Source organism: Lodderomyces beijingensis (genome assembly GCF_963989305.1).
Source record: "Lodderomyces beijingensis strain CBS 14171 genome assembly, chromosome: 5".
Taxonomy (NCBI): domain Eukaryota; kingdom Fungi; phylum Ascomycota; class Pichiomycetes; order Serinales; family Debaryomycetaceae; genus Lodderomyces; species Lodderomyces beijingensis.
In genome coordinates, this window is record NC_089974.1 from 981,024 (window position 1) to 996,086 (window position 15,063).

At 46.1% G+C, this 15,063-nt stretch overlaps 8 protein-coding genes across 8 annotated transcripts; 4 read left to right on the top strand and 4 right to left on the bottom strand. All coding sequences in view use genetic code 12, as the record gives it.

Annotated features, from left to right (window-relative positions):
* Positions 1-981: 981 nt before the first annotated feature.
* On the top strand, positions 982-3,156 carry LODBEIA_P43020 (uncharacterized protein; the record flags this gene model as incomplete). Its single annotated transcript, XM_066974509.1, has 1 exon — positions 982-3,156. One exon carries the CDS (start codon positions 982-984, stop codon positions 3,154-3,156), a length of 2,175 nt encoding a protein of 724 aa, XP_066831240.1.
* A 543-nt stretch (positions 3,157-3,699) lies between these two features.
* LODBEIA_P43030 (uncharacterized protein) lies at positions 3,700-4,434 on the top strand (the record flags this gene model as incomplete). The annotated part of the gene is made up of 1 exon (XM_066974510.1): positions 3,700-4,434. The coding sequence occupies one exon, from the start codon at positions 3,700-3,702 to the stop codon at positions 4,432-4,434; it is 735 nt and encodes a 244-aa protein (XP_066831241.1).
* A 260-nt stretch (positions 4,435-4,694) lies between these two features.
* On the bottom strand, positions 4,695-6,866 carry LODBEIA_P43040 (uncharacterized protein; the record flags this gene model as incomplete). Its single annotated transcript, XM_066974511.1, has 1 exon — positions 4,695-6,866. One exon carries the CDS (start codon positions 6,864-6,866, stop codon positions 4,695-4,697), a length of 2,172 nt encoding a protein of 723 aa, XP_066831242.1.
* Positions 6,867-7,432: 566 nt separating this feature from the next.
* LODBEIA_P43050 (uncharacterized protein) lies at positions 7,433-8,593 on the bottom strand (the record flags this gene model as incomplete). Its single annotated transcript, XM_066974512.1, has 1 exon — positions 7,433-8,593. The coding sequence occupies one exon, from the start codon at positions 8,591-8,593 to the stop codon at positions 7,433-7,435; it is 1,161 nt and encodes a 386-aa protein (XP_066831243.1).
* A 674-nt stretch (positions 8,594-9,267) lies between these two features.
* On the bottom strand, positions 9,268-10,680 carry LODBEIA_P43060 (uncharacterized protein; the record flags this gene model as incomplete). The annotated part of the gene is made up of 1 exon (XM_066974513.1): positions 9,268-10,680. One exon carries the CDS (start codon positions 10,678-10,680, stop codon positions 9,268-9,270), a length of 1,413 nt encoding a protein of 470 aa, XP_066831244.1.
* A 484-nt stretch (positions 10,681-11,164) lies between these two features.
* Positions 11,165-12,412, top strand: LODBEIA_P43070 (uncharacterized protein; the record flags this gene model as incomplete). Its single annotated transcript, XM_066974514.1, has 1 exon — positions 11,165-12,412. One exon carries the CDS (start codon positions 11,165-11,167, stop codon positions 12,410-12,412), a length of 1,248 nt encoding a protein of 415 aa, XP_066831245.1.
* A 149-nt stretch (positions 12,413-12,561) lies between these two features.
* On the bottom strand, positions 12,562-13,593 carry LODBEIA_P43080 (uncharacterized protein; the record flags this gene model as incomplete). The annotated part of the gene is made up of 1 exon (XM_066974515.1): positions 12,562-13,593. The coding sequence occupies one exon, from the start codon at positions 13,591-13,593 to the stop codon at positions 12,562-12,564; it is 1,032 nt and encodes a 343-aa protein (XP_066831246.1).
* A 262-nt stretch (positions 13,594-13,855) lies between these two features.
* Positions 13,856-15,037, top strand: LODBEIA_P43090 (uncharacterized protein; the record flags this gene model as incomplete). Its single annotated transcript, XM_066974516.1, has 1 exon — positions 13,856-15,037. One exon carries the CDS (start codon positions 13,856-13,858, stop codon positions 15,035-15,037), a length of 1,182 nt encoding a protein of 393 aa, XP_066831247.1.
* Between the last annotated feature and the right edge of the window lie 26 nt (positions 15,038-15,063).

Consider the following 15,063-nt stretch of genomic DNA (forward strand, 5'->3'; position numbering starts at 1 on the left):
TAAGAAAACAAGCAAACAGCAAAGAGCAAAGATAAATGTTTGGCAAAAAAAAAGTGATGTTGGCCAAGAAGAATACAAGTGGTAGTCTTCTCTTTCTCTACTTCGTGGTTTGGATTCGATTTGGCGGGATTGGAGCGATTAGTGCTAAAACAAACCAGCGGCAGCATAAGCCACAATTGACCAGCTCTTCAAATAGTGAACATTTTCCTTATTCCCCTTTAAAACGAGAGGATAACGATAAGACGAAGAGGAGGGGGGGAGTGGACATGTAAAAAAGCTCTTTTGGCTGTTCCAGGTTCCAACAATTGGATTAAAATACATCATCCGTTCGTAGAGATCTCTGTGTCAAAAATACGTAAAACAAATCGGGATATTGTGTTACGCCGCCGTCTTCTTGATTTGACTTGGTGCTTGATTGTACATTCACCTACAGTTACCGGCCGTCCTGGGCGCCAACGCCCCCAGCGGACTGTTGAAAAGAAAAAACTGACAAGCGTCCAAGCCGGGCGCCGGAAAGAAATAAATCCAGCGAGAGACAGCGAAAAATATAAAAATAAACGAGCACTCTGCCAGATTAATAATTTTTTGGGACTGAAACAAATCTCCTTCAGTTTCCATCATCATCATCAGTCACCAGAAAGATCTTGGGCTGTTCTTTGAAATCGGATCATCCTCCCCTTTATTTGGAGGCACTCACATATCGTCCAAAGCTAAAAACCACAGACAAGGATCTTTTTTTTTTTTTTTTTTGGCATCAACCCTTCTTTTTTTTTTCAATTTATTTATCTATTTCCATTTTTTTTTTTGGTCCTATTTCAGGATAAGCCAGTTATTTCATCAAAAGCTACGGGACAACAAGGTCGGTATTAGGGACATTGCTTTGCATTGACGACGGGTTTAAAAACGACTGCAATAGTCTGATATTACACCCTCATCATCCACGTATACATATATATTTATGAAGGTCTTGTCAAGATGACTATGAACGAACTCGGCCGGTCGAATTCAACCAATTCCTCCTATTTTGAAAAGTCGGGAAGCAACTACCATGCACAGGTGTCCAAGTCGTTGTTCAAAGGTTATAACAAGTCGGTGCAAATCTTCCACAACAACAGGGCCGCCAACGCTGAGAATGCAGCTGCTGGCGGTGGCGGGAACCCGGGACCTCATCCGCAGAACACTATGAGGACGGGAAGACGGGATTTCGAGGATAAATACCCTGCCAGTGACAATTCAGGCTACTTTACTGATCGCGCAGCAATATCAGTGCCTTCTTCTAGGATCGAGAACTACTATAGCAACAACACCATTGAGGAGGAGATTCAGCAGTTGATGGCACCAAACCAGAGTGACCACACCCAGAATAGTAATGGCAATCTTGCATACTACCAGAATCAGCCTCTGCACAACTATCAGCATCAACCTGTTCACGAGGCAAGTGCGTTTTCCCAGTACAATGCTCAAACTGATGAGTCCTCACAGCAGCAGCAACAACAACAACAACATCATCATCATCCTCATCATTACGGAGGCGATCATTTGAGCACGGCGCAGTTTCAGCACCCTCATCCTGTTCAATATCCTCAGGAGCACGCTCATCTTCCGCACGACGCATCATACCAATCGACGTTTAATAGCCAAACCCAAAATCTTAATCATCATCAACAGCAGCAACAACAGCAACAACAGTTCCACTCTCAGCCGCTATCCCAGTCTTTTAATGAACTGGAAATGGCAAACATGCAAGGCTTTCTGAATCCGCAAACCATGTTCGGCTCGTCGGAATCTTCCAAAATTGCCTACGACCCAAAGTTGAAATCACGGAGAGGACGTCCTAGAAAGAAACCAGGTTTTCACTTGAAGCTTGATGGGATAAGTAAGAAACCTGGTTTTGCCAATAGACTGGCGATTTCGTCGCAGTCGGACTCGGGAAGAGACTACTGGGATAGAACGCCCAGGAATGGCGCTCATGGCCTCCTGAAACTAAGCTTCACTCCCGCGTACGACGGAACCGAAGCACGGCGAGGTACGCTGGAGATGAATGACCATCATGACAGCCATGACAGTCATGACAACCATGGGGGCACCATGACACCTGCAATTAGCTTGACTCCATCGATTGACCCGCCTGCCGGCGGCACCAAAAGCTATTTCGAGTTTGACTTGACCCCCAAAAATGAAGGTTTAAACAATGGCGGCTTTTTCTCACCCGGTATCAAAAATGAAAATGTCAATAGCTTCAATCTGGCATTCCACAACTATATGGTTCAACCGCCAGACGAAAACCACAATGACATTGCCGACTTTGGCGATTTGAGTCTTCCCGGTAGCTTCCCCTCGGCAGGACACTCCAACTCCAACTCCCACGATTTGCCCTATCTGACAACCACTATAAATGAATCATCATTTACGCCCTTGGCGTTGAATTTTGATAATTTTGGACCTGGACCCAACACAGAGTCCTCTCCTGGAAACGAGCTTGGATCATTTGATGACCAAGAAAAGCATGCTGAACAGTTTACAGATTTCGACTTTGCAAGCTACCTCGATACAAATACCCAGGGTAATACCAATAACCACGCCAACAACAACAACAACAGCAACAACAGCAACAACAACAACAACAACAACCCAGATCCAGATTCAGATGCCAGGTTAGCCATACACGGACTTTACAGAACGGCGTCGAACCAAAGTACAGGAAGCGCGGCATCTGCAGAATCGGATGTTCTCAAAAACTCAGGCGAGCATTCATTAACCAGAACAGGGTCCAAAAAACGAGTTTCCAAGGGCGCCATTTGCCCCGTTTGCGATAAGTTCATCAGTAGGGACTTGACGCGGCACATGCGTATCCACAACGACATTGGCAGATTCCAATGCGTTTACCCAAAGCAAACGTGCAACCACAAGACCCAAAATTTCAACCGCCCGTACGATTTCAAGAAGCACTTGTTGCATCTGCATTTCCGATTCGACGATCCAAAGGGGAAAAATGCAAACACTTTGGGTGAAAAATTGCCCATACCGGGAGCTTGCATGGCATGTGGGACAAGGTTTGTTGCCGGCGACTGGCTCAGCGAGCACGTCTTGACAAAGGACCGGAGACAGCGATGTACCTACATTGAAGAAAGTGTGTCAGACGTACCGCAAGATTGATTCAAAATTCTTTTTCTCCGTTTTTTTTTCTTCTTTTTATTATTTATGAGGGTAGAAGCAGCTTGTTATGTATTAGTAAAACATTTTGAGAATAGTTTGGAAAGTAAACGTGATGAACCTGTTAGATCTCTTGTTCCTTTCTTTGGTTGTTTCGTTTGACTTACGTAGTGGTAGTCTGGCTGTCCGTTTTATCGTGATAATCTCAGTTCTCCAGTTGTGCTCGGAGGAAGAGAGAAGCACACCGCGCCGACTGAAAAACCAAAAAAAAAAGAGTACTAGGACGTAGCTAGACTTCAGAGGCCACTTACTCATCGACGAGAAAATCCACCATCTTACTAGACATACAGACTTGTAAAAGAACAAACTGAGTCCATTCTGTATGTGATGCAGTGCAGGAGATCCTTAGGTCTTGTGAAATCGGGCAATTTAGCGCCCATGACCGCACGAGCACCTCATCAAGCGATCGTCATGACACCCCTACATCACAAACCACCACCACCACCACCACGATCGTCTCAATTGACACTCCCGCGACACCCCTCCATGACCAAGTTCGCCCAATCCTCTCTCCTTCGCCAAATTAGCCCACCCGAGATAGACAAAGACGACCTCCGACGCAAAGCCAACCTCCTGAACCTCATCAGGGAGCTCAAGCACCAAATACCCCACATCCTCGAGACAAACTTATCCCGCGCCATCATCTCCCGCGACATCTACCTCCGGATCTGCCCTTCGCAAGTCGACGAATCCGTCTTGCCTAAGCTACACGGCACGCTCGCCTACTACAGCGCCTGCAAAGCCATCCAATTGTTTATCTGCTCTGTGATGTTGAGTCCGCGCGTCAAGCTCCACATCACCAACATCCGCACCACCACCACCAATAATAACAATAGTTCGCCAGATCCACAGTGCATGTACCCCAATTCAACTAAGGTGTACGTGCGGTGGAACACATGCATGCCGAACTGCGAGCACTTGGGCGCCATCGAGAGCACGTCGCATGCAAACTTGGGCTCGCATAAGTGGTCCCCAGAAGACACCATCAAGTTGATGAATGCATACAAGTTGAACAGCTTAGCGGGCATCGTGGCAAAATTGACCTCTTCCGTGATGAGCTTGAGCAAGGAGCTGGAGAAGTTGGAGCGGGTCTTGCTGGGCTTGTTCATTTTCGAGTTGAATGAGGAGTGCGATGCTATCATGGTTCACACGGTGGAGAATATGGATATTATCGAGCGGTTCGAACCTGAAGGGATCGATAACGGACTACGAGTCTGCTAGAGATATAAACACGGGGCGTGTTTCTTGGGTTCTCATTTTGATTCGGGAGTATTTTTATTGCAGATATGCGTGGGGGTAAAAACAAAATAGGGCTTGTAAATAGAGAGAAGGTCACCAATGTACGTGTGCGGTTTCTTTAGGAATATAAAAAAAAAAAATTGCTGTAAAAAATGCTATGGAATATGCTTTCGTTTAATGCCTCGGTTCACAGATGCTGGAAAAACGGGAATGAAGGTGACGGGGATGGTTTGTTGATTGTATTATGATTTCCCTTTATACTGCTCTGATGGCATCGACGCAATGCGGTTGAGGGCTCTCGTCATCGCTGAAAGCTGGTACATTACAGCCGCCTGCATGAGAAACATAATCGTGAATAGAATGAAAAAGACATAGACCACAGACCTCACGTCGGTGGGTATTGTAAACTTCTTCAACCCCACCGTGTCCTTGGTAGCCACTTTCGGGGCCTCTGCTTCCTTCTTCTTTTTCCTTTTGGAGATTTTTCTCGTTGGAGCACCTGCAGCAGTGGTGACATTATCTGCAATCTCATCTTTGAGCTCTTGAATCAATTGGTTCATGATAGTGGTGGACCCGCTCAACGACAGCTTTTCGATGACAGCCTTCATCCACGATTTGCCCTTCCATTCGACATAGTGGCTTATAAGCAACTTGGTGGTGTTGTTCTCACCCCACGAAAAGACATATCGGGTCTTGACAGCAAAGACACCCCCCAGGGGCACATCGGGAGTATGGGTGGTTGTGGTGACAACCACATAGTCAGCGAAATTCAAGTGCTCAATTGTTTCCACAATCTCGCATCTCGTGGATTTCGGACCAATAGAATAGCCCAAGGCTCGCCGGTAGGTAAACTCTCTCTGTAGTATCGCCGGATCGTCCGCGGCAGGGTGGAACTCGGTCAAGTCTGAAATGTCAGAGCCATCATGCCTTTCCAAAAAGCTGGTTTGGAATTTTGTGCACGATCCAAACAAGATGGAAAATACAACCCCCATCGGTGCTTGGAAAGTTTCTTCAACCAATTCCACTTCCTGTGGGAATTTCTCATATTTGGGAATCGTTGGAGGGTGAGAATCAGGGCCGCGATTGACATAAGGGGAACTCAGCTTCAATGTGACTAATCGCTGACCGCCCTTTGTTGACAGTTTTCTATTGATATCGCCGTTCGGCAAGCCGTCAGCGCCATCAACTCCAGCGCCAACGACATCAACGCCATCAAAGCCAGAGTCAACATCGAAATCCAGGACATCTGAATCGTCGCTCTCGTCGAGATCATCACTTTCTGCAATTTTGTCGTCTCCATCCAATGACATGATGTACGATTGGATCTTTGGCGACGTGTCCGGTGTAGGGCTACCACTAGCCACCTCCTTAGTTTCCTCTTCTTCTTCCTTTGCGCTTGGGGAGATGGCATTGACGCGGCCAGTTTTGCCCTTCCACACGGTGGTCATCAAATCGTATGTCTGATCACGCGAAAGAAAAGTAGCAAAAGTATGCGTTTGGCCCTCTTCAGTTTCAATGCCAATCCCGTTTGGAAATAAACCGGCGGTGGATTTTTTTTCAATCTTGACGATATTTTCAAACTTCACCACCAAGTTGGTCACCCACCCAAGCAAGCTCGAGTTGAAACATAGATAACTTTCGCTAATATAACATCGACCTTGCAACAAGATTTCCCGGCTAAGAGCACACGAAAAATCATCGAGGAGTCTATCTGTAAGATCTAGCGACCTAAAAAGCTGGTGAAAGTCAATGTTTCGTTTCATGATGGCGTACCGATATTGAGAATCCTTGTAGAATTCGTCGGTGTACAACTTGCTATCGTATTTTCTTGTTGGCGGCGGTGTCGTGGGCAACGCTGTGGGTTCAATCGCCATCAGCTCAACGGCGCCATCACTGGAGGTTCGCTTGGACTTTCGATAAGCTATAATCTTGGGCGAGACGACTTTGGGCACCTCCTCCTTTTCAGACAGCGGCGCCGGTTGCAACTTGATGGAGGATTCGTACTCCTTCAAGTTTTTCAAAAGGCGCGGGTTTTCATTCTCGCGCGGCGTGTTTTCGTTGTTGATGGACGCCCCGTTCGAGTCCCTCGAGATCACCGAGCTGGCGTCTTCCTTTGTGGTCAACGGGTGCAACGGCGATTTCTGCAATGTGCTGGAAAATGATATGGATGATCTCACGTTGGCGTTCAGATCAACCACTTCCAGCGGCTGTAGACCGTTCGAGACAAAACTGCTCGCCAACCTCAGGTGAATTTCGCTTTGATCCAGCATCCTGCCGCGCCTCAACAGGGCCAACTGTGGGTTGATCTTTTGCAGCGGCTGCGGCCTGTCCGTCTCCAAGGGCAAACTTTCATTTGAGGACGGGAAATTGTACGACCAAGGGTCGTCTTCTTCAATTGAAGCAGTCTGCGCCATCACTTTCCAAACAGAAGCTAATAGCAGTTGCCGTTCTTGTTAATCTTGCTGTTAATGTTGCTGTTGCTAACAAGAAGGTTGGTTGCTAATTTGTATCCTTTGCTTTGGCGCTGGGATCACTGGTAGTATATACTACATACATAGATGCTCTATACGAGGGAAGCACTTGGTAGCGCCCCACCCGCAAGAGAAGGCGCAAATTCCGATCTTGCATGATCTCCAAAATGTCACGTGACTCCGCCGGATCATGGATCTGGGGTAAAGAAGAACGAACAAGAGTATGTTACCACCGTTGCCACTCATGAAGAAGGAAGACAATTGTTTATTCAACAAACATTGCTTGTCTTCGCCTATATGCAATTTTGTTTTGTTTTTTTGTATTTACATTGGAAATGATAGAAGTCTCCCGGCCAAAGAACAAGTCATAACGTTGTGGGGATTTTTGAAAGAACAAAATAAAAAAAAAAAAAAGGAAAAAGGAGCACTGGGAACTGAAACATTGAAAGCCATTCATTTGACCATTAAAAGATGTTGATTGGTTATGTTTTTGGTGTGTTTAAGAAAACTTACTGGTTTTCTGGACGCAATTTTCTAACTTCTTTGCCGACTCTCCAGATTTCCATATCTCTGATAGTTTTCAATTCTTCTTCTAATCTGTCTCTGTAGTCAGCTTGCGAGTTGAAGTCGAGAGATCTTTGAGTCTCGGAACCGTTTCTGACGCTTTCGTACAAGTCCTCGAAAACAGGCTTCAAAGCGTCCTTGAATCTTGGGTACCAGTCCAAAGCACCTCTTCTGGCAGTTGTCGAGCATGCGTCGTACATGTAGTCCATACCGTATTTACCAATCAATGGGTACAAGGATTGGGTGGCTTCTTCAACGGTTTCATTGAAGGCTTCACTTGGGGTGTGGCCGTTTTCTCTCAAGACCTCGTATTGGGCCAAAAACATACCGTGGATACCTCCCATGAGACATCCTCTCTCACCGTACAAGTCAGAGTTGACTTCTCTTTCAAAAGTGGTTTGGTAAACGTAACCTGATCCAACAGCAATGGCCATGGCAATGGCCTTTTCCTCGGCTTTACCAGTGACATCGTTCCAAACCGCGTAGGAGGAGTTGATACCTCTGCCTTCTTTGAACAAGGATCTCACGGTTCTACCGGAACCTTTTGGAGCAACCAAAATAACGTCAATGTTGGATGGTGGCTCAACCTTGGTCAACTCCTTGAAAACAGGAGAGAAACCGTGGGCAAAGTACAAGGTCTTGCCCTCGGTCAACAAAGGCTTGATGGACTCCCAAGTTTCCGACTGAGCGGCATCGGACAACAAGTCCATAACAATGGTACCTCTTTGTATAGCCTCGTGAACGTCAAACAAGTTTTCACCAGGCACCCAGCCGTCTTCAATGGCTGCCTTCCAAGAAGCACCGTTCTTACGCACACCAATGATAACGTTCAAACCATTGTCTCTCAAGTTCAAACCTTGACCGTAACCCTGAGAACCGTAGCCAATCAAGGCCATGGTGTCGTTCTTGAAGTAGTCCAACAATTTTTCCTTTGGCCAGTCAGCTCTTTCGTGGACAATTTCCTCGGTGCCGCCAAAGTTGATGGTCTTGACACCACGGATAGCCATCAATGGAGCCTGTGATTTTGGGGCAGCAACGGTGGCCTTGGCCAAAAGCGAGAAAGTTCTCTTGGACAAGGTGGCTCTTGGAGCGGCTAATCTAGCCATACGAAGGGAAGTGGCTCTGAATGACATGGCAGATGAATATATATATGTGTCAAAGTTGAACTATCTGTTGTAGCTTACAGTCTTACAATTAACACGAATTGATAATGCTGAGAAAAGGGAAGAAAGGAGGGAAAAAGAAGAAAGAAAGTAACGAAGGAGGGGGTTCTTTTATATAAGTTGAAAATTTTTTACAGGAATTTTTCACCAATGAACATCTACCGCGTGTGCATACCTCCACCACCACTACCACTGTTTCACGTATAGGGAGAGTCTCGTGGAAAAGGGGAGTGAAAAATTTATCAATACTCCCACGATGATTCATCATGAAAATCACTTGGTAGCGAGATGAGGGTTGGACCGGTGGCCGGTGCGGCGGCCAGAAGCGATTATGCGCCGGATCCGGCGCTTCAGTGGTCTGCCATGGATCAACGGAAGACCCAGGACCCCCATCCTCTTCTTCTTCCCCTCTTCCGATGCAACGTCGCACGGCAAAAACAATGCCTTAGATCATCATCGCCACAAAGAGGAACCAAGTTGGCATTATCAGTCGCCCCTTATCGCCCTCCAACCGTTTTTGTCTTGTTTGGTAAATTTCACACAAGGCGGCCAATGGGTTCAAGTCAGGTCATCCAGCAGGTAGCTGCTCTTGTGTGTGTGTGTGTGTGAATCGAGTGTTACTCCCCCATGGGAGCAGTATAATGGTCAAGCCAAGCTAGCAACTGGATGGCGACCATCGCCGCATAGATTCCAAGCAAGACTGACACGAATAGAATGGGACCCCATCTCAATAAAACTAGACAGCTGCGGCAAATTGACCCCAAATTAGCAAACACCATGCTCAAGACGACAAGCACCATCATCATTTTGGACAAAAACAGGGAGAATGAAAACGACAGAAGCACACCCCACATGCTTGCAGCATCAAATTTACTCAACACGTCAGTGCTAGTCTGCTCGAGTCTTGATTCTAGTCTAGCGAGGGATCCTTGCAACGCGTCTTCCAAGTTCTCGGTCAATTTGGATGAAGTCTTGTTCACATGTTCTACTAATGAATTGGTTATCTGCTCCAATATTGACAGCGACTGCTGGTAGATGAGCGTCTTTTGCAAATACAAGTCATCGACGTTTGCTCGTAGCATCTTGCTTATCATTTCCAAGGTAAATTCCATAAACTGCAGTTGGCGATGGAAGACCAAGGCATGGGTTTTGGCCAAATCTTGTAAATCGACCAATTCCTTGGTAGTATCTTCCACCTTTTCAAGCACCTGATCTTGCAAATCCAAGAGATGCGCATTTTTGTTCAACATTTCCAGCTGTTGCATGCTCACCTCGCTCGCGTGCTGCTGGAGTCGAAAGCTAATGCCTTCCATTTCCGCAGTAAAGTAGTGTAGATGTCGCTCGACAATCTTGATATCAGTATCGATCCCTTTGTACGAGTCGCCAATGACGACAAGGGCATTGCTCATGGAAGATTCAAAATTTTGGAAAAACTTGGCAAAGGAATTGTTCAATTTTGCCTCTTCTTCAACCTTGCGTTCCAATAACGATTCCATGACTTTGAAAATCTTTTCAAACTTTTCCTGCAATTCATCTTGCACACTAGCACTATATCTGTGAGATGCTGTTAGATCGCGCATCATGGCCTTGTACAAATTGGTCACATTCCCATACACTTCAAGAATTTGCGATTTTTCATTCGGTAGACTAATCTGATGGCATATATCCTTGACGTTTCGGTAGTTGCCACTAAAACTGGTCCAGAACTGAGGACTTTTCTCCAACGATTGAATGCACCCACCAATATTCGCCTGTCTGATATCTACGTGGCACTCAAGCGGATATTCGATGCCGTTGTTTTCAAACTCGCAAATGGAAAGCTCTAATGCAACCCGCTTCTGGTCACTAAGAGACAAGTTTTCCAACCCCTGGGCGCATATGGTCGCCATTGGCTCTAACGCCCTTTGGTTGCAGTCCCCAATCCAGTTGGCCAAATTGGGGAAAACTTCAGCGCCAAACGGGCTCAACTCAGTGGCAATTGTCATTCTCGATAAAACTGTCCATAGGGGCACCAAGACGACAAGGTACATGCTTTTGCTCGTGCGCACAGCAAGCTCTTGAGGGTTTTTCGCTGCCATCAACAACAACAACTACAACTTGATCTTTTTCGATTCTTGATTGCCGTTTGAAATAATCTCTCCTTAGCGTCTTGAAACATTTCTGAAACAACATTTCCGTAAAGCAGCAACGAGTCAATTTCTCCCAGAATTACTTCCCCCCCTCTGAGCATCATAATAGCAGCATTGCTCTAGCCTCTCTATCTCTCACTTCATAGTTCCTGCAATAGCATTCCTCGAGTTCTTGTTTTATATTCCCACAATTCGAGCCTTATCGGCTGCCAACTCTCCCAATTTATGGTTGTGAAAAATAGAGAAAAAAAAATAGAACCAAAAATGAAAATCTGATCCTGGGTACGTGAATGTAATTGATCCACAACTTCACACACTTGTCATGTTACTACGAGGACATGGGTGGCGCCGTGCTTTGCGCAGGCATTCTAGGTCTACGTCTACGATGCTGACGTTTACTCCTAATCAAGGAGGCCATGTTTTTGAGGAGGAGATGTTGACACCAGAGGAGCAGTATGCAGCAGTGCCCGATAGGCCAGACTTTTCATCGGTGCAGAGAATCCATAAAGACATCATTAACCCCGAGGAAGTGGCCGACTTGTTCACCACCTTGAATGCAAACGACGTCTTGGTTACATCCTTGTCTAATTGCCAGCAGCTATATGGAGACCGCACTTTTCCCATCGCAAGCAAATTGCGAGAGAGCGTCGAACCGCCTGTTTTCCCCTACGCTAGTATCTTGCGTCCTTGGCAAGCCATTTACAACAAACAAGTTAAAACGCTAACGGATTTGGAACCTGCAACGCAATCTCCAAACCCACCACCAGCAAAATCGAGGCAGGAAGCACTTTTTGAAAAAGGCGATTTGACACTCGACCAATTCTTTAAACAGACAAGGGCAATTAACAATTCCCAAAACTTGCTCAACAAGGGGACCAGGCTCTCTTCTACTGAGCTGGTATTCACAGTCGAACAAGCGTCAGCTATTGTTCTCAGAAATGCCAAGAATGCATCGGATCTAGTGGAATTTTTGCAGTTCATTACACCAACCATCGGGCTTTTCTTCCCGCGAGGTTTGGAAAGAATGCTTGTACAAGCTTGTGACTCGTGTGAAAAGCTCGGCAGTGGAAGTTTTGCAATTGCCGACTTGGTGAGGGCCATCGAGAGGGCCAACCCTAGACTTGTTTCCAACATGTCTCCGCGGACTCTAGACAGCATTTCCTTTTGCGCCGCAGACGCCGATAACGATTTAAGTGTGTCCTTGCTCAAAAAGATGGTGACAAAGGGTTATTGTCCAGAGGATAGAACGCTAGATAAGGTCGCGGCCAATTATCGACAATCGAGCCCCGTGCAGACAAAGAAGGATTTGTATTTCTTGAAATCGGTCATTTTCCATCGAGAGCCCACCTTCAAGTTGTTCCAACTTCTTTTGTCATCCATAGGAAACATCAACGAACTCAACAAGTACATCACGCTCTTGAGCAAACGATACCCAGACACTTTGGCTCTTTACCAGCTCGATTTGTTTCAGAAAATGATGGAGCTTCTGAGCGAGAGAAACTTGTGGCAAGCCCAGTTCTTAAAGGTGCTAAAACAAAGCAACGTCAAATTGAGCAAGCCACTTGCAGAGACGATTCTTTCAAGCGCTAACGTTGATTTAAACGCAAAAGAAGCGTTGAAAACATTAATGTGAAAAGAAAGAAAATTGAAAATTAATCTTACCGATAACAATATGAGCGCATAAAAATACACATTAGAAACTAAACATATAAAACAAACAAAACAAAAAAAGAACCAAAAAGAAAAGAAAAAGGAAAACTAAGCTTCATTGACAGAGATCCGCTACCTCTGCCGAAGCTCCTCCAATTCAATTGAAGATCTACTCGAATTCACCGAAATTGCAGAATTTTCCTCGTCGTTGTAGTCGTCAACGTCTCTTTGCACGACTCGTCGCATGTCCATGCTCGAGGACGTTGTGGACAAGTTTCTCTCGTGGCCGACATTGCCCTCGTTTCTCGTGTAAAACCCATCCGTGTAAACAAAGAAACCATCGTCACTCGAGTTGTCATCCCAAGTCTGGTTCATCGCTCGCTTGCGGAGTAGTTTCATATCTTCGTTATCGTACTGGGTATCGTAGTTTTCAAAGAATTTCCTGCTTGAAATCGATCTCTTGATAAAGCATAGCATCGACGTGATCAACGCCATCGAAACTATCGGTATGAGCTGGATCCAGCCGAGATAGCTCAAGTTGGGGATGAATAGGAGCATATCGGCGAGAAACGCCAAGAGAGTGGTCAACACGGAAAAGATGGTCAAGATCAACATCATGTTCATGTACGACGTTAGGTCTCGTTGGTCCATCTTTAAGCTGTCGTTGCTGCTCTCACTCACGCCATTTGACGAAAATTCATCATCGTTATTGGGCTCGGCATCGCCAGTTTCCGCTGTGTCTTTTGCTCCGCGTGCCTGATTGTCCTCTGCCAGTCGACGGTTCCAGCGGTCGATTGATTCTAGTCCAAATAGCCATATTATGACAACCATGAATAAGCTTGAAAAGCAAAAGGCAACAACGTGCACCACTAGTAGTTTTGAAATGGTGTACTTGACATCCGAAGGTAGTAGAACCCCGCCATAGCCGTAGTCATCGGCAAAGTTGAACGAGCTGCTATTGATTGAGGGGTACCCTATTTTTGGCTCGCTGCAGCCGTTGCTGCGTTCATCGCAGATCCCAAACACTCCAAAAGTGTAGTTTGCGTAGTGTGACAAGTAGATCTTGCTCGAAAGCGGCGTGACGGGGACTGAGATAACCGGTAGGAGCTGGATTATCCAGCATATAAGACTTAGTATTAGCAAAGCTAGTAGAGCCTTGTACATGGCAAACAAAAAAAAAAAAACTAAATAAACAAAACAGCAAAATTTGAGGCCAGCCTGTGGTTCTTGATGAAAAATTCGGGAGAACAAGGGGCTAAGGCGTAGAGCCAGTCTTTGGCAAAAGCAATGGAAGTGTTTAAGCTGTGGTGTTGCTTGATATATATCTCGTGGTGGTCTCTTGAAGACTGTAAGTCACACTACTTGAGCAGAGGTGCTACCAGTCGGGATAAATCTGCCACCCCAATGTGTTGATATCTACGCTCTTATGAGACACAGCTTGGTCACTTTCCCAGTAGTCATCATTTGCGTATCGATTGCGTTGATCAGCTTGAGAAAGCAGTTTGTGAGTTTCTACGTCGGTCGGCTATTTTCAATGTCTGCAACTCCTACGTATGAAAAGGAACTTCGAGTCGCAACGTTGGCAGTCAAGCGAGCCTCGATCTTGACCAAGCAGTTGAGCGACTCCATCGCGCAGGCTGAGCAGGGCACCATCACGAAGGAGGACAAGTCGCCCGTGACAATTGGCGATTTTGCGAGCCAGGCTATAATCAACCATGCGTTGAGCGCAAACTTCCCCCAGGACGAAATCGTGGGCGAGGAAGACTCTCAAGATTTGCGAGACAATTCGAAATTAGCTGACCAGGTCCTTGACTTGATTTCTAAAGTTCAATCCGAAACTCTCGAGTATAGTGAAAGCTTGGGCGATTTGCAAGACAAGCAATCAGTTTTCAAAAGCATCGATTTGGGAAATTCAAAAGGTGGCTCAAAGGGCAGATTCTGGGCCTTGGACCCCATTGACGGCACAAAGGGGTTTTTGAGAGGTGACCAGTTTGCTGTATGTTTGGCCCTCATTGAGGACGGGAAAGTTGTCCTTGGCGTCATTGGATGTCCCAATTTGGCCAGAAACATCGAGTCCAACACGAAACAGCTGGGGACTATTGGTGGTTTGTACTCGGCAGTCAAAGGTCTTGGTTCGTATTACGCACCTTTGTTTGACTCTGGCTTCACCGAACTCGCCCAACAGCAACGCATAGAGATGAAACAGCACTACTCACCCCAGGATTTGAAAGTTGTTGAAGGTGTTGAAAAGGGGCACTCGTCACATTCCACGCAAGCGGCAATCAAGGCCAAACTCGGATTTGACCCGGAAACCGTGGCGGAAAAGACAATCAACTTGGACTCTCAAGTTAAATACTGCGTTTTAGCAAGCGGACAAGCTGACATCTACCTCAGGTTGCCCATAAATGATGTATACAGAGAAAAGATTTGGGACCACGCGGCTGGGAATATCCTCGTTTACGAAGCCGGCGGCAGAGTCGGGGACATCCAGGGCAAACCCTTGGATTTCGGCAAGGGAAGACTCTTGCCTTCTCAAGGCGTGATTGCAAGCAACAACAGAGTATTTGACAAGGTTATAGATGCAGTGAAAAGTGTATGCAATTTATAGATTTTTTTTTTATAAATAAAGGAACA